The 22,342-nt window shown below is 43.1% G+C and overlaps 1 protein-coding gene across 3 annotated transcripts in view; it reads right to left on the reverse strand.

The window, feature by feature from the left end:
* Positions 1–4,935, reverse strand: part of BUB1B (BUB1 mitotic checkpoint serine/threonine kinase B) — a 28,203-nt gene extending 23,268 nt beyond the window's left edge. For 2 of the 3 annotated variants that reach the window (XM_048486670.1, XM_048486668.1), the window contains exons 1-7: positions 4,781–4,935; positions 3,622–3,842; positions 2,732–2,791; positions 2,492–2,636; positions 1,662–1,858; positions 1,045–1,214; positions 756–955 (exon numbers count right to left, since the gene is read on the reverse strand). In XM_048486670.1, coding sequence (XP_048342627.1) covers positions 756–955; positions 1,045–1,214; positions 1,662–1,858; positions 2,492–2,636; positions 2,732–2,791; positions 3,622–3,761 — 912 coding nt within the window. In that variant the 5' untranslated portion in view covers positions 3,762–3,842; positions 4,781–4,935. The remainder of the gene's footprint in view (positions 1–755; positions 956–1,044; positions 1,215–1,661; positions 1,859–2,491; positions 2,637–2,731; positions 2,792–3,621; positions 3,843–4,780) is intronic. The other variant, XM_048486669.1, reaches the window with a different exon arrangement.
* Positions 4,936–22,342: the final 17,407 nt, after the last annotated feature.

Below are 22,342 nucleotides of genomic sequence, written 5' to 3' on the forward strand. Positions count from 1 at the left end.
AAAACCTCAGTATTCAGGTTAAATTGCCGTGTTGGCACTTTGCGATAAATAAGTGGGTTTTGGGTTGCAATTTGGGCACTCAGTCTCGAAAAGATTTGCCATCACTGCCATATAGACACGCACCATACCAGTATCCCTCACTCTTTTGCAACCTCAGCACCAGAGGGAACTAAAGTTTTTTTTTCCTTCACTGATCAGTTATAGCAGGACAAGTCAAAGCTACAACAGGAGAAAGACCTTTTCAGGACCAGTGAAGGACCAAGTACTCAGAAATTATAGACAGATTTCTCAGCCAAAGAGCATGAGATACAGTCAGCAGCCCTCCACTCTGCTTCCACCTCTGTGGCCTAGGTAGCAGATCAAGGAGGGCATTCTGTTGACTCTACTGTACAGCTACCTCTCTATTACTTCTACTCCCACCAGAGTTTTGCTTGAAGGGCAGCTCTGAGTGTGAAGCAATAGATTCATCAAAGCTCACAATGAAATTCCAGTTTAATGATGTCACCTCCTACCCTTAAGTACGTTAGCCACTCATTGTTTGTAAACACCCTACAAGAAATTGAAAGTAAAGTCCTCAGCCAGCTCTGCAAAGTCTAAAATAGTCAAAAGGAGTTAAATTTAGTTTAACAAAGTCTAGCCAAAACCAGAACTAAGAAGGATATGAATCCCTGCACCCCAACAAACTGTTGAGCTTCTTTCAGAAATTCACATGTTCCATCTGTTGTGAGAAATTCAATTAGGCCATTTCTACTCACCCTCCCCCTGTTCCACGGTCCTGCCTGCAAGTCATTCTCCTTAGCCTTTATTGCTGGAGGGGCTGCCCATGGCTGTGGTACAAGCATTGGAAGCTCAGCTCTAGAAACCTCTGCTTCATTCTCATCATACACTGCGAAGGCTGGACAACTTGATGTCTGCTGACAAGCTGAATTCCGGAGCCTCTGACCCTGGCTTGGGACTAAGAGAATAAACTAAGTGAGGTATCTGCCATTCACACGCTGTACTGAAATATAGCTGAAGCACTTTTGCAGTACAACCTCAACTTACGCTTCACAGCATTTTCTACTCGACTGATTGGGGCTCTCACTGTTTTTTTCCCTCTCCCTTTTAGTTCTGCCAGTGTTGTCCTTTGGGGTTCAGAAGCAGAAAGACTTGACTCTTCTTCGTAGTGTTCAAGATCTTGCAAGGCCTGCCGAGATACACGAGCCTGAAACTGCCTAAACACAAAAGTACAACACCTTTGCAAAGTAGCCGCTATCAATGAAGGCACAATTGCGTCACTGATACATGCTACGGATTTATTCCTCTCGCCTGGGTCTCAGGGCAAAGGCTTAAGCAATAAAATCCCATACAGTTAAAACAGCAAAACGATTATACCCCGCCCCTCCCAAAATTACAAACTCTAAAACTCCCACCCCAACCATTCCCAAGAGTGAGAGGAGTGTACAGGACACCTTGAACCTCCCCCCTGCTCCATTCCAGTAGGGGGAAAAAGGTCACGTGAAAAGGTTGGTCTTCACCAGGTGCCAAAACTCCAGGAGAGTAGGCACCTGGCAGGCCTCTGGTGGGAGGGCATTCCACAGTGAAGGCTACTACTGAGAAGGCTCTCCAGGCTGTCCCCACCCCTCTATGCTCTTCACATATGCCCATTTTGTTAAAATTACCTATGGTGGGACTGTAGCTTGTCCAATGGTTCAGCCTTACACAGAAGGCCATCTTGGAATATCAAATCAGCTTTCTTGTAGTTCTCTCTTGCTTCCAGTTCCTCTGCCCAAGTTATGTAAAGTTGTGCAAGAGATGTGCCTATTCCTTGGCTGTGCAGGTAGCTATACAGGTCCAGAGGTTCACTACAGCAGGTTCCCTGTAAAATATGGGGAGGGCAAGCCGCTGTTGCATCAAAAAAGTCAGCTTCAGAACTGTCAAGTTAGTTGTGCATCCCTGCTCTGCAGTCAACAGCAAACTAACTTACAGCATTTTTCAAAACATAAGTGAAAGGAGCAGATAGACATAACTAAGCTTTTCCTTAAAGAAGTTTTTATAACTATTTTACCATTTAGTTCTAATTAGTGCTTATATTTTAAGCACCTTAGTGGTAACATTATAATTCACTTTCTAATTTGCTTCCTGACAGGAGACAGAACAAGATAAAATACATGCATGAATACATGAAGTGCATTTTAGCATCATAGGGTCACCCAACAAAGCAGTGTCTCAGTTCTTAAAGGTTCTACCAAGGGGCATATTATATACCCAAAGTGCAAAGTAGCTTTGTAATATTTCGGAGTGCAAAGTAGCTTTGTAATATTATGAAGACACAGGTGGGGACTGGCTCCAAGTAAAACAGTTATGATAAAGTAGAAGGACCTTTACGTTAGAGTGAGGTCAGTAAATGCATAGCTTAAGGAAGACCATTTTAATCTGCCTAAAAACACCTAGAGCTCCAATGAACAGAAATACAAGGACAACGAACAGAAATACAAGCACTATAACTCACAAATTTAAGCCAGAGACTGAGGTACCGAGGGTCTTGGTAATACTTCTGCTGCTCACTCAGTGATTTAACAGCTCTCTCCAACACAGCGGAGAGGTTGCTCTCTTTACCACCTTGAGGAAAGGTCTGCTCTGTCCATTTGATATACCTAGAGATATCAAAGGAACTATGAGCACAAAAAAGACACCCATGTTGGTGACTGGCAATTAATTAAATATATTTGTTCACAAAAGTACATCTTACCTATCCCAGACATCCAGAGGATCATCTCCGGAGTAAAAACGAATTTCAGATTCAAATTCCCTGAAGTTAAAATTAAACACAAAGGTAGCTAGAAAACCACCATTAGTTTTGTGAATGTCTATCTTGTGAATACCTTTCTTGATTATGGCCAGGCAAGATTAGAAATTCAACCTTAGTAATGCTTCTTGGATTACAATAGCATTTAATGGATAACACACCACATCTTGGATTTTTTTTCTTCCAAGGGTTCTAGGATTTGATGTTTATAGCATCAGCCAATATATGTTATAGAATAACTCTGAATGCAAAACAGACAAGTACATCATTTTGGTTGAATGATGCACAACTGCATTTTCCCAAGTAGCAGGTACCTCCTGATTGCACAAAAGCCCAATCTGGATTTCACTTAAAATTCAGCATAACAATATAAACACACTACTTTGACCAACTAGGTCAAATTACCACTTTGACAGAAAAACAGAAGAAACTTTTGGACTTCCAGTGAAAACTAACACAGCATTACGCTTCTTGTTTCAAAATTACTGACTCCGCATACCAGAATATTATTGTTTGATACACATCACTCATCTCAACTCCATTACAATGTGTAATAGGACATGTTTTGAGGAAAAGTCCCAGAGCAATGTTCATATGAACACATGTAAAGACTACACATAGGTACGAAACAAGAATGATATGCCTTCTCAAACATTCATGGGCTAGTATCAGGGAGGGCCCGTTGAACCTGGTGTATATACAAATACTTTAAAAAGCAAGTCAACAGTCACTCCTCAGACATTCACTACAAAAACATCAATTACATTTTTATGGTGCTGAACCATTCAAACGCCTTCACTTAAGGAAGAAGATTAAGAAGCAAGATTTTTTACCGTTTTTGCTGCTGGATAACTGCATGGCTGGAAACATCCTGCTGAGCCAGAGCTTCCTGCAATGTAGCCATAACTCGCCCCTGCCTAAGAGGTTGGACATTCTCCTTACTTAATTCCCATTCATTTCCATCCGAAGCCATGGTAATCCCTATTTTCAGGTTACTCTACAGCATCAACAGCAACATGGAGCAGTGTTATTATGGGACTAGACATGTCAACAACTAGAGGAGATGAAGAAAATTAAGATTCAGCCCAAGGAAATGACAGTAAGCACTCAGGACAACCTATTGGTTGAATCATTATCAACCAGAGACCCAGCACATTTACAGTGGCCCTTTCCCCACTCACTGTTTGCTGTGCGCTACTCTCGCCGAGTAGCGCGGGGTCCAATCGCACTCCCCACTACAGGGGCGGCTACAACGCAGCCGCCCCGACTCTGCTGCTCTTGCACCCGCTCAGCGAGGGTCATTCTGGCGCTGCTCAAAACGGCGCATTTTGATCGGGGCAGTGGGGAGGCCCAGGGAACAGGACTCTCGCGCTAAAAAGGTCCTGGACCAGATGAAACGGACGTCATTTTAAACGTGGGGAAACGGCCAGTGATAATTATTTCAATCATGTAAGGGGCATCAACACTAATTTTTGAGTTCTAATGACAAGAGTTAAAATGTGGAGGAGAAAGGAATTACAGATGACACCTAATGCCAGTTTCAGAGAATGAAGGGTGTGTGTGCCTATAATCCCAAGTATCCTATGTATAATTATTAAAATTAATGGTGCCCATGAAGCCAGGGGACTCCATTTTGTGTCATAATTTTCTGAATTAAGTCGGGACGTTGTAAAGGGAACGGGGGGGGGGGGCACTAACTGTTTGTTATTATTTTACAACAGGGACTTTATATTTCCTTGCAACCCTCGTGAACTCAGTACTTCCTGAACTCATCACTACAGTAACTGGGGGACCAGAATTCCTGCTGGAAAAATCGCCAAAAAAGCCAACAGCCTTTTGGCTCCCTATACCGACAAGGAATCCCAGAGTCAAAAAAGGCAACCCCCCTTCACCCAAAACTTCCGCAGCCAGACTCAGGACTGAAAGCCAATCCCATTTTTAACGGACACAGACCTCCGCGCTCCCCTCCCTCCCTCGTATCCAGTCACTTACAGAGCACGCATGTAGAAAAACCGTCTAATTTAACACCGATTCAAGTCGGAGTGGCTTTCTCAATGCGCCTCTCCTTCGCCCGGGTTCAAATTTTAACCGCCACCTTCCACATCGTTCGCACGTCCTTATTGGTCAGCTCTAACACTTCACACCTCCTATTGGACGGTAGGAAATGAAAAATACCTCAGGCACTCTGGTGCATTATGGGAATTGTAGTTTATTGGGTGTCGTCGGAAGATGAGCTGGCCGATGGAACCGTGGAAGTGCGAGGAGATAAATTAAATTTATTTTAAATGTAAGGTGTGATTTCTTTTTCCTTACAGTTACAGGGAAAGTTGTTATTACCTAGTTGATGTTCTTCCCCCGTCCCGTTTGATCCGGGACTTTTTACATATATATCGTACTGTAATTTATTTGCTTACGTTATTTATAGTCTGCCTGTGTCACTGCATGGGCATTAACATACCTTTAACAATGTAGAAATTACGTTGCAGGATCGTACTTTCATCAACAGGCAGTAGTATAACTCACACCTTGTACTTTTACCAAATCTTTCCGAAACAGACCTGACCAGTTGCAGAGGTGCGGGGGGGACACGCCCCAGATGCGAGTCATTGGGGTCACGTGGGGGGCCCCCCCACACCCTTTGCCCAGGCCAGGGCCAGCCTCTCCCAGCCAGCTGAACTAAAGTAAAGGGGGGGGGGGGTCTCTCCCAGTCAGGCTGCTTTTTCAGCAGGCTTCTCTTTGCAGAGTGCTCAGCAGCCTGCTGAACAAAGGTAAAGGGGCGGGGCGACCACAATTTTGCCCTGGGCGTCATTCCCCGCCTTATGCCTCTTGCCATGATAACCTGTGTAAAAAAAGCTGGGAAAGCCTGTGGCCCTTTCTGCACAGCAAATGTACAGAGGATTGCAGCTGGCCTAAAGTAACCTGCTTTCCTGTTTTTGCATTCACGTGCCATGAAGGCAGCTATTGGAGTCACTGGACACAATGTGGGTTGCAGTCCGTGCAAAGGCACGTCTGTTTTTTTAATTTACCTCCCAATGATGCGTAGCTACGCAGACATGCACAAATGAACCCCCATAGCCATGCTGACATCTCATGATACTACGATGCGACTGTTTGCACCTGCAGATGTAAGCAGCGAAATAAAAAAAGGAAAACACAGCCGAATAAAGCGCCTCTTGCCCTGCCATTGGCTTGCATGTGGCTGCAACCCGGAATTTGTCCAAAAGCTTGTGAATAGCACGATTCTCAAAAAACCCAGTTTGGGGGGGAAACACAAGGCAGACTAGCTTTAGGGGTGGGATCTGTGCAAAGCTCCCCCCAAAACTAATTTTCCCCAGTCTAAACCCATGTTTAATGGCCTGTGCAGAGTGGGCCTGAGGTAGTATTAGTTCATACCTCTGCAGAGCCATATGCTGTTTGAACATGTCAAGTCGCATGCTTTCAACTTCATGCTATCTGCTTTGGTAACCGCATTTGGGTAGAAAGGCAGTTTAGAAATGTTTTAAATGTTGCTTCTTTCCTCAAAGGGAATGGTGAAGATGAATAGTAAACAAATTTAGTAGAACACAACAACATAATTAGGCAACAACCTTATCTGCCCTATATTTCCACAGATACACCTCATCATAACAGTTCTAAGAATTTTCTCAAAGAAAAATAGCAAAAATATTAAATTCAAAGATGTCCATGCTCAGATTCATTTTTATGAATGTCTGACAAATAGTTGCTAGCAGGCCTGAATAATTTCAGAAACAAGTGTTTTCTTTCCTTTTTAAAAACTACTTCTTGCTTCATACGTAATGTGACCTTTCAGTACTTCTGTTGGAGAGAGGTGCACAAAAAAATAAGCGAGTGGGGAATGGGTTGTGTGAAAACTAAGGAAGCAACAGTGGATACTGGGGATTTTGGGGTGAGGGGAGGTAGTCCATGCGATCTTCCTTTTTCCAGTGTGTGCAGATTTGTCACGATCCTGGTGGGACATGGAGATTTGGAATTGCTCATCCTCAGATGACACAGATGAGTACCCCTGGAGAAAATGTCTATTTTGGAGGGTAAACTCTATGGTATTATATCTTACTGAGGCTCTTCTTCTTCCCAGGCTCCACCCTCAAATCTCCACGAATTTCCCAGCAAAAAGTTGGCAACCCTGGCATGTATACATGTACATATGGAGAATGGGGTGATTAGAAAACTCGGTGTATTTCCTCACTTTTTGACCACTAGATGCTGCTGTTGGGATATTTTTCTGAGCTACAATTTTCTACAGGCAATGGGCGAATGAATCCCCACGATCAAAATAACCTGGAATATTCACCCCAAGAAACCCCAGTTTCGTCAAGGACTCCCCACAACCTCAGCGCCTAACTCGGCTCTGCCCCAGCCCTGGCGTGTACTCCCCCGCTTATCCCAGGTTTTTCAAAAATTGGCAGGGAAGTGCAGTTTTTTGAAAATCCCGGGATGAAATCGCATCGGTGGGGAGACTGCAGGAAATGAATCGTGTCATTTTTCCCGCCCTAGGAGGAACGCACCAATCAGAGCGCAGTGGGCTGAGCTCAGAGCGCTCAAGGTTTTTTTGTGCGTGCTGGTCGTGGCTTCATAGGTATGACTCTACAAAGAGAAGAGCTGGTGCTGCGTGTGTGCACCAACAAAGCTGCGCAGTTTAAAAGTTTAAAAATAGCTTTCCTATGTTTCGACAATGCTGTGCAGGTCGAAAGTTTTTTTAAAAATAGAAAAGACTTCCTGAGGCAGAGGGGAGGGGCTGCAGCCCAACATAACAGCCGATCAGAACACTGAACTAAAGAGCCACATGGCAGATCATGGGCCAGTGGGAAGAGTTGATTTGTTTGATTCCGGGATTAACTTTGACCCCCTCATCGGACGCACGCTGCAGTGGGGAGGCAGAGCCCGGGATGAAAAGTTGTTGTTTCTAATGGAACTGGAGGAAACATGGTTTATTTTCCTAGTGGGGAATTGACCAAAGATTTCCTATTAAAACTGCCATTTTTGCTCTTTGTACTAATTGTTACGAACATAGGTGGTGTCAGTCCTGAATGTAGGACACATTATTTGGCTCCTTCTAATAATCCCAATTAGGCAGCGTATCCTGCTTCCAGGACTGTGGAATGTGTTTCAAAGAGAAGCATTCCTTCAACTAATATATTCCTATCCACGCTGCAATCACTGTGCTAGCCTAGGCATGTTAACTATATGGACTGGTGGCACAACTTGACTGGGGAGGAATACCAGAGGAAACACAAATGGTGGCAAAAGAGAAGCAAGTTAGCTGTATGGGAGGCAAAAAAGGATTATGAGGAAAGCATGGCTGCGAACATCAAGACCAGCAACAAACAGTTCTTCAAGTACATCAAAAGTAGAAAGCCAGCTAGGGAAGCGGTAGGCCCATTAGATGACAAAGGAACAAAAGGTGTCCTAAAAGATGACAGGGAGATTGCAGAGAAGCTAAATGAATTCCTTGCATCTGTCTTCACCCAAGAGGAGGTGAGGAAAATTCTGCACCTGAACCAAGCTTCTTAGGAGGTGAATCCGAGGAACTAGCGAAGATAGTGGTAGACAAGGAAGAAGTTCTGGCAGCCATTGATAAACTAAATGCTACCAAATCCCCTGGCCCAGATGCATTCACCCAAGAGTTCTTAAAGAGCTCAAGCATGAAATTGCTGATCTTCTCACTTTAATATGCAACTTATCCCTGAAATCAGGCTCCATCCCCGAAGACTGGAAGATGGCCAATGTCACACCAATCTTTAAGAAAGGGTCTAGGGGGAACCTAGGAAATTACAGGCCAGTCAGTTTGACATCTGTTCCTGGTACATTAGTAGAATCTATCATTAAAGATAAAATTATAAAACATGTAGAAAAGCAAGACCTGCTGAGGAAGAGTCAGCATGGCTTTTGCAGAGGCAAGTCCTGACTTACAAACTTACTAGAGTTCTTTGAGGGTGTAAACAGGCATGTGGATAACGAACCAGTGGACATTGTCTACTTGGATTTCCAAAAGGCTTTTGACAAAGTTACCCACCAAAGACTATTGAGAAAATTCAGCAATGGAGGTATGAGAGGGGAAGTCCTTCTATGGATTAAAAACTGGTTGAGGAACAGGAAGCAAAGGGTGGGTGTAAATGAAGTTCTCCAATGGAGAGATGTAGGGAGTGGTGTCCCCCAAGGATCCGTTTTGGGACCAGTGCTCTTTAATCTATTCATAAATGACCTGGAAGTAGGGGTGGGTAGCGTGGTGGCCAAGTTTGCAGATGATACCAAATTATGTAGGGTGGTGAGAACCACAAAGGATTGCGAAGGGCTCCAAGCGGACCTTGATAAATTAGGTGAGTGGGCTAAGAAATGGCAAATGCAGTTCAATGTAGCAAAATGTAAAGTGATGCACATAGGGGCAAAAAATCCAAACTTCACATACACGCTACAGGGGTCAGTGCTATCAGTCACAGACCAGGAAAGGGATTTGGGCATCTTAGTTGATAGTTCCATGGGAATGTCAACTCAGTGCATGGCAGCTGTGAAAAAGGCAAACTATCCTGTGGATCATTAGGAAAGGAATTGATAATAACATGGCAAAGATTGTCATGCCCTTATATAAAGCAGTGGTGCGACTGCACTTGGAGTACTGTGTTCAGTTCTGGTCGCCACATCTCAAAAAGGATATCGAAAAGATAGAAAAAGTGCAGAGAAGGGCAACAAGGATGATTGAGGGATTGGAGCACCTTCCTTATGAAGAGAGGCTGCAGCGTTTAGGACTCTTTAGTTTGGAGAGGAGACATCTGAGGGGGGATATGATTGAAGTCTATAAAATTATGCATGGGGTAGAAAATGTTGACAGAGAGAATTTTCTCTCCCTTTCTCACAATACTAGAACCAGGGGGCATACATTGAAAATGCTGGGGGGAAGAATTAGGACTAATAAAAGGAAACACTTCTTCACGCAACGTGTTATTGGTGTTTGGAATATGCTGCCACAGGAGGTGGTGATGGCCACTAACCTGGATAGGTTTAAAAGGGGCTTGGACAGATTTATGGAGGAGAAGTCAATCTATGGCTACGAATCTTGATCCTCCTTGATCTCAGATTTCAAATGCCTTAACAGACCAGAGTCCATCTAGTCCAGCTCTCTGCTACTCGCAGTGGCCCACCAGGTGCCTTTGGGAGCTCACATGCAGGAGGTGAAAGCAATGGCCTTCTGCAGCTGTTGCTCCCGATCACCTGGTCTGTAATTTCCTTACCATTTTTAAAAAAAACATAGACCATCTATGTTATTAATTTAGATTATAATTTTAATAGGCAGAAGTTCTGGCAACTAGGATCATGGATGGCTGCTATCTTGCCAGGAATCTTATGTTCAGCACTCTCTTATTCTCTTATCAGAACAACTAAGATGAAGGCTATACAGGTTCGAATTGTTTGACTTTAAAAAGTTGTCTCTCTCAAGGTCAAAAAATCCCAGCACCTTCTGTTTCCATTTCATAAAACTTTTATCTAAGCTGCTAGCACATACTGGCAATACAAGCAAATTGAAGAGGTGTTTATTAACCTTGGCAGTTTGAGGATGATTTCCACAGGATCATCATCTAGTCAGCCCCAGACAGTAGCTTTTACTTAAAGGGAAAAGATTAGATTCTTTCATAATAACAAGATTACAGTAACTGGAGATGGCAATGTGTGTCCAAAGTGCTTGGTAGAATACCAAGTGTCTCAGTACACAATGTTGACACAATTTTACTATTTGGATACTTTAGCCTTATCTGAAATCACAGAACCCAGTTTGGATTTCAAGTTCATGCAACTCAACTCCCGCATAAAACCCAGAGATGAAAGCAACCGTTGTTGCTACTGCTACCATTTGCTGTAAGAAAATCTTATCTAATCTGATTGTCTACAAGTCAGTGCATTGTAGTGGTTATAGCATTGGGCTGAGACCTGGGAACCATGGGTTCAATCCAGATTCTGCCTGTGAAGCTCACTCAATGACTTTGGGCCAGACACACTCTCTCAGCCTGACCTCCCTCAGAGGGTTGTTGTGAGGATGAAATGAAAAGAGAGAACCATGAATGCTGATCTGGGCTCCTTGCATTAAAGGCAGGATAAAAATGTACTACCGCAGGGATTAGAAAAAGAAGTTGGTAACTGACACAAAACTAGACTTGATAATGTTCTGCAGAGACCCCTCCACATCTTTCAACCCCTCCCATACAAACGTGACATTTGTGGGATCACAATTGGACCCATTTAGAAGGGACTCACATACATTGTAAGTTTTTCTTACGCTTACTGGGGACAGTGACTCTTCTCACTTCCCATTTTCTGTTTTCATCATTGGCCCCAGTTAAGCGATACAGTGCTGGGAAGCTTTCCCACTCTGCAGAGAGTTACTCTGTTTCCTCTGTTCTGGTACATTTGTTTAATTAATTGCTCAGTTTGTTCCCAGGCTGTTGTGTTGGCCCAGTGTGTCTAAGGTATGCATGAGCGCCTAAAAGGTGACAAGCCTTTGAAGGATGACTCTGTCCCTTTCATTTATTTATATGTCTTAGGCACATGATCCCCTATTAATTGCAGGTGCTGTTAGTTTAGTGTGACTCGACATAATGTGGTATTTGGCTGCAGGCCTCTATAACTGGCCCTACACCAGAATATTAATTCAAATGTGTGTCCAAAGATCCAGAAAGAAAATGTTCCAAAAGTTCTGAAATGAAACGACCTCTTTAAAAAGATGAATCTCATCTGAAGGCAGACAGGTTTTGTTTTGGTTTTTGAAGTTACAGCTAATCCACTTTGGTTCTGACAAAGTGCCCAAAAGGGTGATGAAAATGGGCTGGGCAGAACATACCCAGTGCTCTCACAACCAGGCACCAGTAATTGATGACTGCATTGTGCAAGCATAGATACATGATGCACCTCACCCAGGGCCACAAACCATAGTCCAACTCAAGTGTGTTATGTCTAATATATAGAACATTAGATATAAAAAGTATTCAATTACAGGCTATCCTAATAATCTGTGCAGTTTAGGGTATCTTTTTTCTGCACAGCGTACCCTGTTTTCCTGAAAATAAAACCTATCCCAAAAATAAGCCCTAGCATGATTTTTCAGGATTTTTGGAGGATGCTTGAAATATAAGCCCATTCCAAAAATAATCCCTAGTTACAGGTTTCCCGGAGCAGCTGAAAAATATAAGACATCCCCTGAAAATAAGCCCTAACACATCTTTTGGAGCAAAAATTAACATAAGACCCTGTCTTATTTTGGGGGAAACACGGTAGTTGTTACTTAAACATTAAAGGGCTGTCAAAGACCTGACTCGGTCTTTGGGCGGTAGCAATGCTGGACCCTGGGCCCTGAACCAGTACTCAAAATAAACTCAAAATAACGTTTTTGTATTTTTTATTTAAAATAATAGCCATTCAACAAAATTTTAAAAGTCATACAGTGAACACAAAATTGTAAGGTGCATTTCAAGTACATAATAAAACAACAAAGAATAGAATTACTTACTAGAAAGAATGCTTGCTGAATAATGCACTTTCAATCCACTTTCACAATTGTTTGCAAGTGGATTTTGCTATTCCGCACAATAAAATCCAGCTGCAAAGTGGATTGAAAGTGCATTATTCTGCTTGTACAGAAGGGGCCTTAACCTCAATTGAGAAAGCACAGGTTTACAGTCTTGTTTGTTCATACAAATTTTAGTTGCTCTATTCAAGAGGCTCAAGTTAGGGAAAACTATATTTAAAATGCTTACATGAATAGTTGTTAATTTCTGAAAAAGAAAGATAGTAGGCCTCTCAAATCTGACAGGGTTACTATGTTTTTTTTACCTAGAATAGTGGTGGCGAACCTATGGCACGGGTGCCAGAGGTGGCACTCAGAGCCCTCTCTGTGGGCACGTGTGCACAGAGTTCGTCATGTGATAATAGTGTAATTATTTCAGGGAGATTATTAGTATTAAACCTAAGACCTAGTTTTGGGGAAGCAGTGTAGGTAATCCTGTTAAGAGCTATTAAACCCTACTGATTTTCATGGGAAGAACGAAAGTGTGATCCTTTACCTGGGAGTAAGCTCGGTTGCTGGCAATGGGATTTGCTTCTGAGTAAACCCACCTAGGGTTGTGATTCACCCGTTTGAAGTGTTGCACAGTTGCTTCAAAGCAAAGCCACCGACTACCACTAAGCTTACTCCCGAGTGGCATGCGCCTTTGAGCCAACTGTTTTTTCTAAACTAAAACCTCAGTATTCAGGTTAAATTGCCATGTTGGCACTTTGCGATAAATAAGTGGGTTTTGGGTTGCAGTTTGGGCACTCGGTCTCGAAAAGGTTCGCCATCACTGACCTAGAACCTCTGTGATCTTATAATTGCTTCCTAGTTGCAGGGCCGGGGACTATGGTCTATGTTCTCAGGCAGACTCTGGACACTGAAAAGTGATTTTGCACACAACTAGCTAAAGACACAGTAGGATTCCCATAGTGTTGGTGAAAGTGTCATCAAGTCACAGCCAACTTTTGGCTTTCAAGGCAAGTAAAGAACAGAGCTGGTTTGTCATTGCCTGCCTCTACATAGTGACCCTGGACATCCTTTGTGGTCTTCCAACCAAGTACTAATCAGGGCTGACCCTGCTTAGTTTCTGAGATCTGTCGAAATCAGGCTGCCCTGGACCATCCAGGACAGGGCAGAATTCCCACAGATCCTGGTCACGGACACCATTTCCCCCCAATACGCTTCTGCCCTGAAATGTTGGGTAGAAAAGCAGCATAAACATGTTTTAAATAAATAAAACAATAAACCTGTTTAATGGCTAGTGGTTACTCCCCATTAATGTATCAATAGCCATCCTCCACCTTCCAGTAGACTGAAAACTAAAACATTTGTGTTACTGAGAAGGCCGGTTTAGCTTCTGAGTATTAGCAATTAAATGTTTCTGTCCCAAATCAATAGATTTTACACACATCATTCAGACTTGACAAAAGAGAGTTATTCTGGAAATGCAGGGTGATACCTTTTCTTTTAGTTTAAACATAATGCAAAACAATGTTATGGTATCATAGCCTTGGACTTGTATACTCCCTTCTTTTGCACATTTCCATCATTTGCTGTTAGGGTTCTGGGATATGAAATTCTTGGAGATCCAGGGGTAGAGTCTGGGGAGGGCAGTATTTGAAGAGGAATGGTACCTCAGAAAGGTGTAATACCAGAGAGTCTCTCCTCCAAAACTGCCATTTTCCCCAATGGAAGTCATCTTTGTAGTCTGGAGATCAGTTGTGATTCCAGGAGATATCCACTCCTCACCTGGAAGTTAGGAACTGTATTTGCTATTTTGTAAGAGGCAGGAAAACTATGGCCTATTACGCACAATGTGCTTGCTGTGCGATGGGGGTGAATGTCTGTTGCATCAAGATTTCTTGTATAGACCTGTTTCCTGGAGCTCCATTTTCACTTTCCATTCTCTCCATGGCAAGCACCATTTTTAGAATGACTTTTAATGTACTTTGCTGCCAGATTGGGTAGATTTGCCAGTGAGCACAGCTTTGCCCGGAGATCTTCTCACTGCCCACAGCAAGCCTTCCCACTCCCTTGCATGACTCTGCACATCTCCCCCCTGCCCTCCCTCCATGTTGTCAGCTTCTTCCTGCTTCTCTATTGAGAGACTGATGTCTCAATACAATAATAACAGAGAGGGCTTTTGCAAGGAACAGTACAAGCAGGACTTATTTTTGGCTTCACCCCACCTTCCACGCTCTTCTTTTGACCTCCCCGATGATCAGGAGGGCTTTTAAACCTTTATTTCAGACAAGACTCTTACTTTAAAACAAGCATCCCTCTTTGCTTCTCTTGCAGCAGTGATAGCAAGAGAGAGAGAGAGAGAGAGAGTATGTGTGGAGGGGAAGGGAGAGGGAGAGAATATCAGCTCTAGTGTTGAGACTCCCAGGTATGATGCGATCTATGCCTTTAAGGCTGCTGAAGGATGGAAGTAACCAGGAAAAGCAGAGGCCTAACAGAGTTCAGCAGAAAAGCTGCACTTCAGGCTGTGGGCTGGTCCCTCCTGTGTAAACAGAGAAATGCAAGAAGACCCTACTGCAGCCCCACTGCACAGCTAAGAGGCCTGAGGTAAGTGTTCCATGTATAATAGGCCTAAGATTTATGCAGATACTGCAGTTTCCCTGCAAATTGCCAATGGAAGTAATAATTTGTTCATCATCTCCAGTTATGATGTGCAGGAAAACTGTGGTTTGTATAGTGTTTTGCTATTACATCCAAACTGAACAATCAGTGGTTTGCTGCAGAATTGATTGCATTTTCCACCACTCACAGGAAGCAAATGAAAAGGGAGGGAAGGAAATGACCATGCCTGAGGCTTTTTCAGGTGGTGACATTCCCTTAATTGTGCTGGAAAACTGGCAGTTGGAGGGCTTGGCTCAATATCACACAATTATAGTTAGTTCATAAATCTTGAAGGGTTCAGAAATATTGCTGATTCAGAAATATTATGGTTTATTATGTAGGCTGGACCATGAAGATCCAACAATACAGCTCCACTTTTTTTAGGGGGAGCTTTTCAGCAATGTCCCATATACCGAGTGAGCACGTTGGATCTCTGGGCTAATGTTCAGAATTCCCAAGAGAGGAGGGAGCCCTCCCCCTTTGTTCTTCATTCAACACAGAGATGAGATGTATATCAGATCAACAGGGAGTTAATTACACTGGTGATATGCCTGCAATGTAAATAACACCTGCTGCCTCAGCAATTGAATCCAGTCAGTAATAACTGTCCCAGTATATTTACACAGCCAATGCTCCTGGCAGCATGAACACACCATAGGCTGTACGCACAGCTATGCATTCAGTTCTGTGACTTAAAAAAAGATGCATATGGATGAAGCCAAAAGACACCCAGTTTGATTGCCTTTCCTTTAAACAAAGCAGACAACTATTCTAATTATAATGAGGGATGACATTATTTGTTGGGGTAAATAATACTTTAACACACCAAGCCTTTTTTCCAAGGAAGGTTGTTGACTTTGTGTAATTTCTGTTCAGGTGGTCAGGTACCACTCAGCAGAGCATGCGATAGATAGATGAGATTAGATAAAGTAAAGCCAAGATCAAATGGCCGTTTTCTGTTACTGGCTTCCAGACAGCTGAGATAGAGCTCAGATACGACTGTGATATGCACCCTTGAAAGGCTTACAACTGACATTTGTCACTGAGAAGCCACTGAATAAACCATCTCCTCCCTACACAACTGTATACTACACATGCTGAAATATCAGCTATCATCTTTTGACTGACATCTTTAGCTACAGAGATCCTTGTCTCTTTAGATCTGGTAACTTCCCTGCTACCCACTGTCATCTTCTTTGTATATCGGAGAGAAAGTAAGGGTTTTTTTCTTGAATTCTGCAGCGCTGGTGATATCAAATGGGAATTATTCCAAGAGCACAAGCATGCTTAAAAGATTGATATGAGTGCATGTGGAGGAACTGCATCTCCATACTGAAATATACATATGTTTGGGAAATCAGCACACTAGAGAAGAGTTATGTCTAATACAGCTTTCAACATGTGACTATGTTTAAATGTGTAGCTGAGGTGTGGCAGAATGGTTTAAATGTGCCAAAATGCCTTGGGGGAAACGTGAAGGTCACTTACATTCTGAATTGGGCCAGATGAATGGCACCCATCAGGCTTGGTACTTCAGAGCAGGCAGAAGTCTTTGCACACGTAAGGTCTATAAAAGGAGAGCTAAAAGGCAACCAGAACAGACATGGCCTTAGCCAGGCCACTTAGTCTGAATCGACAGGACAGGTCTATGTTGGTTTTCCAGATCACAGACATTTCACCAGCTTGGATCAGGGTTCCGAAAGGATCACCTGCTCCCAGCTGAATATGTCCAGAATCTAAGATCATCTTCATAGGCCCTTCTCCGAGTGCCTTCAGCCTCCAAAGCGAAGATGGTGAGCACCAGAGAAAGGGCCTTTTCTCTAGAAGCACCTGTTATGCAATGGCATATCTAGGGGGCAATAGGGGGGAGCGAGTGGTGCCTGGAACATGTGGGGTGCACATTGGGCCACCTGCTTGCAGCCACTTGCCTACCCTGCCCATCTGCTGCTGCTTGCCTACCCACCCTGCTTGTTTGCCTGTTGCTGCTACTGCTCACCTGCCAGCCCCTCTTGCTTGCCTGCCACTACCACTTGTCCACCTGCTCATCCACCCTGCTCACTGCCTGTCCTGCTTGCTTGCCTGCCTGGCTCACCAATCTGCCTGGCTCATCCCACTCACCTGGCCCATTTGCCCACCCTGCTTGTTGCCCACCTCACTTGCTTGCCTGCCTGGCTCACTCATCTGCCAGGATTGCCTGTCTGCCCCACTTACCTCCCCTCCACTTGCCCACCCACCACTTGTTTTTTTTGGGGGGGATGATGCTCAGGCTTTGCCCCAGGTGCTGTTTTATAACAGTAAGCCCTTTCTGTTATGAACTCTGCAAAAACAGGTTTGCTTGGCAGTGCAATCTGAAGTAGAGGGTTATACCCGTCTAAGTTCAGACTCCAACTGACTCTTTTGTTATTAATCAGTCTGCAGTTCTAGCTTGAAGTGCGCTACATATGTGGCCTGCAATATGGTGCTACTCCTCAGACTTTTAAAAACAGATCTGTTCACATTCAACCTGGAAAGACCCAAACAGGCCTAGTTTAGGGTTGAGGTCCCTTTTCCAAAATTATTCTTTACTACCCATGCTTTTTCACAGTCTTTTCTTAGATGATTGCTGTCAACCTTTTATCTGCACAGTGTGTGGATCACCAAATGTTTCATATTGCTGGACATACAATATACTGGACCTACAGACCTAGAACCTACTCCTGTGTTCTGTCCACTGCAGAAGCAGATTGGATAGATTGCATGAGCAACACATATTACAATAGAAACTATACCTTAAGTGTGTAGGCATGTGTGTTTGTTGACATTTTACATAAAAAAGTGCCCACTCCCATCATTGTCCCCTGCATGCCACCATAAAACCTGCATGTCACTTGACCTAAGCAATAATTGGCAATTCTGTGATCTAGAATGTTTAATATATCTTTATTAAGCTTTATTAAGCTTAATCACTTTTAAGCTTAATCACTTTTCAATTGTAGTCTGACAGGCTGGCAGTATACAAATAGCCATTCAGTAAGTTCAGCTGGAAAGAATTTTCAACAGCACCAGTGAACGAGAAGAGATTACATGAGTCTCACATCTTCTCTGGCATCTCGGCCTCTGAAATCCTGGCATCCTCTCCTCAAAGGCCAGCTCTTGGCTGCCCTTGGCATCAGAGAACAATTGCTTTGTGAGGCTGTGTTTAGACTTTGGACTCGTGCCTGGTTTTCAAATCCAGTATACTCTGTGCACAGAATGAAGGTGCCGCCTCCCTTGAGGATTCCCTCCCTGCTCCCTGCTCTGCCCATCCCTGCTGTCACTATTCTACAGTGGGCTGAGACTACAAAGCTTTGGGCCAACGTCTTCTCCATTACCTCTCAGATAACAGTCAGTTCTTCCGATCAGATGCAGTCTCCGTAAGTCCCCGATAATGTGGTGTGCATTCCAGATTCCACTTCAATTATTAACACCAGGATTGGACTTCAGTATCTTTCACTCAGATCATCTCTATCTCTCTTTCTTCCTTTAAATAAGACATGCTGTCCAGTTAAAAACAAAGATGGAATCTCCATATTTTAAACTGTTTTTGGTTTCTACCCCTTTTAATAAATCTGTTCAACTCATTTTTCAAAACTATCTGAAAATCAGTACCAGTTAAAGGAATCAATAAATACTTTCATCCCCCCCAAATTATGTGTCTCCTTCCCACCTCTCCTCTCTTCTGTCGCGAACACAAAAGACGACTGCAATAGAAAATAGGGCAGTTGGCAGAATGGATTTGAGTTATCAGTCTAAGGAGATTCACTTTGAGCAGCCACAATAAATGGGCCTGGTTTCGCTCCAGACATGACACAGAAGCAGATTCATTTCTTATATATATATTGTTATATTGTGTGTGTGTGTGTGTGTATGCCACTTGCCTTAACCCAAAGTTCAGAATGACTTACAAATCATCAGTTAAAAAAAATAAAAATAAAATAAGAAAGTTAAAAAGACAATGTCAGTGCAGGCAAAACACAATCAAGGGAGTCTGAATGCTCAGATTAAAACTAGTATCAAATAAATCACGCCAGATCAGAGAATGCTGTGGAGAAAGAGACTGTTTTACAGCAAAGAGCTGCCAGACCTCAGGTGGAGCCTGGAGATCTTCCAGAATTACAACTGATATCCAGTCAACAGAGGTCAGTTGCCCTGGAGAAAATGGCTGGTTTAGAAGGTGGACTCTCTAAGACATTTATACCCTGAAGTCTCTCCCCAAATCCCATCCTCCCCAAGGTCCACCGCTAAATCTCCAGGAATTTCTTAACCCAGAGTTTGCAACTGCATTTGCAGGGCTAGTGAAACACTGGAAGATGAAGAGCCTTCCACACTAGTCCAGTTCTATGAAATTGGTACTATCTCTAGGAAAGCACAAGCTCTTCAAGATGATGTCCAGTACAACCTGCTAAGAAAATCTAAATTGTTTACATTATGTTTCTAAGGTTACCTTAGAGCCTAAAATGTTTTATGGTGCAACTTGAAAATGAAATGTGTGAGGAGTTATAACTTATTTCTTTAAAAAATATCACTTCCTTCCTCCCATCCCATGTACATTCATCGTTCTCAGTGCACACTGTATCCTTACAACTACTCTGTCTGGTGACCAAAAAGGCACCTACTTAACTTTATGATTTGCAACCTAACTGCATAATATATTTTTCCCAGCTTTGTCCTCTGGTTCGGTGAACAGATGTGGTCTGGGAGTCCCCATTCATGTGTGGGCCTGATGTTGATTGATGTCATGGTGTGCACCATTTTCCTGATCAAAAATGGCTCTGGGGGCCACTATTTTAACTGTTGGGGAAACCTACTGTCTATCCTATCAGTACATATTAATTTCCATTAAGGAGCAAATGGTGGCTCTTGGGACCACTTTAGGTCAGGAAAACAACATGGCAATGGAGGTTTAAGGTATCTCTCCCCACATACCACAGTCTCATTTGGAACTGGGCCTCACATGCATGTGAAGGATGAAACTCCTGGATAGGGTTTCTCTTTATAGATGGCAAACCTCCAGAAGCTACTGGGAATGGGGACAGGAATGCTGGCATTTTGCCAGTGATCAGCGTCAAATCTGGCCCCAAACTAGAAGTCACATCCTCACCTCAGGGGGCATTCCAGGATTCTGCACAAACTCTTAGATTGCCACCCCTGATTGTCAGTCTGTCCAGCGCACTTTACTGGCTGATCAGACAGCTAGGAGTAGGGTTTCTTACTGGAATACAATAGAATGAAATTTTCCAGGAAAGCTTCACTTCATAAAACAGTGGATGGGCAGTGTCCAACATTCTCTCTCACAGAAACTTCTCAGCTTAAATAGTTAATGTGGGTATAATGGAATTTGATGACATTACTATGTGTCCCCTTAGCTCCAATTAAGATCCATCAAGGCCCGTGTTACTTTGAGTTTTGCACAGCTGTTGTTATTACTGTTAATTATTTATAGTCCATCTTTTTTGCTGAGATTCAAGGCGGACACATCAGAAAAGTAAGACATCCACTGAACAATACCATCGATTTTGACTACAGAAAACTGAAAACAAACAGCAACCTCGAGGATTTTGATAGAGATATGTAAATTTGGGTATCATCCGCATACTGATGACATCCAATTCCAAAGCAACATATTATCTGTATACATTAAATTTCTCCTAAAGACTTTACATAGAGGTTGAATTACATTGGGGATTGTACTCTGAGGAACTCCACAAGATAATTCCCAAACTGAAAATAGCTGGCAATTCTTTGAGCCTGATTCATCAGGAATGATTCAAACCATTTCAATCACATTCCACACATCTGCCTCCAAATACCTGCAGAGATGATCTACTGCATCAAAGGTTGCAGACCAGTGGCGTACCACCTATAGCAGGGGTAGGGAACCTGCAGCTCTCCAGATGTTCAGGAACTACAATTCCCATCAGCCCCTACCAGCATGGCCAATTGGCCATGCTGACAGAGGCTGATGGGAACTGTAGTTCCTGAACATCTGGAGAGCCGCAGGTTCCCTACCCCTGACCTATAGGGACATGGGGTAACCAGTCATGTGGCACAGTGGGGTAACCAGTCATGTGGCACAGTGACCCATGGCAGAGTGACCCAGCCAGTGCCCAGCAGCTCCCCCATGCAGGGACGCCACTTCTGTCACACTGCATCGGGGTTGGCATGTACCCACCCAATCTGGTCTTATGAGCAGCCAAGAACTCAGGAATGTAATACTTGCCTTTTATTGAAATTAGATATTATGTCTTGCTGTGGTTTGTATTCCATGTCAAGGTATTGCAAACTTAACAGTATTGTTATCACTGACATATTTACAGTACAACCTTAAACAGACTGACACCCTTCTAAACTCATGGATTTAAAAATGGTAATTTTCTAATAGCAGGGTAGGGGAGACTAGATGCCACCTATCAATCACTTTGGATATCTTGGCTGTGTCCACAGTTTCAAAGCTGCAGAAGTGTAAAGCCTTGATCCCATGTGCGTTTGTATAGAAATAAATTCTGCTAAATTCAGTGGGACTTATTCTCTATCAAATACACACAAAAATGGTAGATTTAAAGAATCAATAAATCTTGTTAATCTCTAATCAAAGGTAAACAGTTTAATATTTCAAACTATAAATTCAATATCCATTAGTACAAACGCAAAAGGGGGGGGGGGGAGCAGGAAAATAGTGAGTGTTCCAAGAATACACTTTCCAGCCCAACACCTGGTTTTTTAGTATCTCTCACAGTGCCATCTTAAGCAGAGTTGTGCCCTTCTTCATCCATTTCAGTAGGCCTAGAAGGGTGTAATTCTGCTTAATATGCCACTGTAAATGACATTTTGCTGCATACTTGATCAAGGACTCTTGCCTCAGGTTAGAATTCACCTCAGTTGCTGGCCCCTTTTAGGAGTAGTAGCAGATTACACTCTGACGCTGATCTTTGATTGACAGTTCATTAGATATTGCAAGTCTGAAGAAACCTAACGACAGCCCACTTCATCCGCAGGCTCTTTCTTTGTCTAGTCCTGGAGTCATTCTGGTCAGCATTGGCTTGAATCAAACAAAAGAGCAAGGAGACTGCAGAGGAAAGCATCATGAAATGTTAATAGTGTTTTAAGAAGGCCAAGCATAATGGATGAGAATTAAGATCTCTTGGTCCCTATTACCTACATGGATACTTTTACTTACAATGCACATAAACAGTGTGGTGGGGGCAGGAGTCACACCTTTTTTCCTCATCTCCTTCCTTTTTTTTTTTTACAAATTTCCTCAGCTCCATCTTTTTTTACATAGAGAATTTACACTTGAAAGAGAATTTACACTTTTTTGCATAGAGTGATGGGGCATTTGAATTTGGACATAGTGAATATAA

Source organism: Sphaerodactylus townsendi, linkage group LG02, assembly GCF_021028975.2.
Source record: "Sphaerodactylus townsendi isolate TG3544 linkage group LG02, MPM_Stown_v2.3, whole genome shotgun sequence".
In the NCBI taxonomy this organism is placed as follows: Eukaryota; Metazoa; Chordata; class Lepidosauria; order Squamata; family Sphaerodactylidae; genus Sphaerodactylus; species Sphaerodactylus townsendi.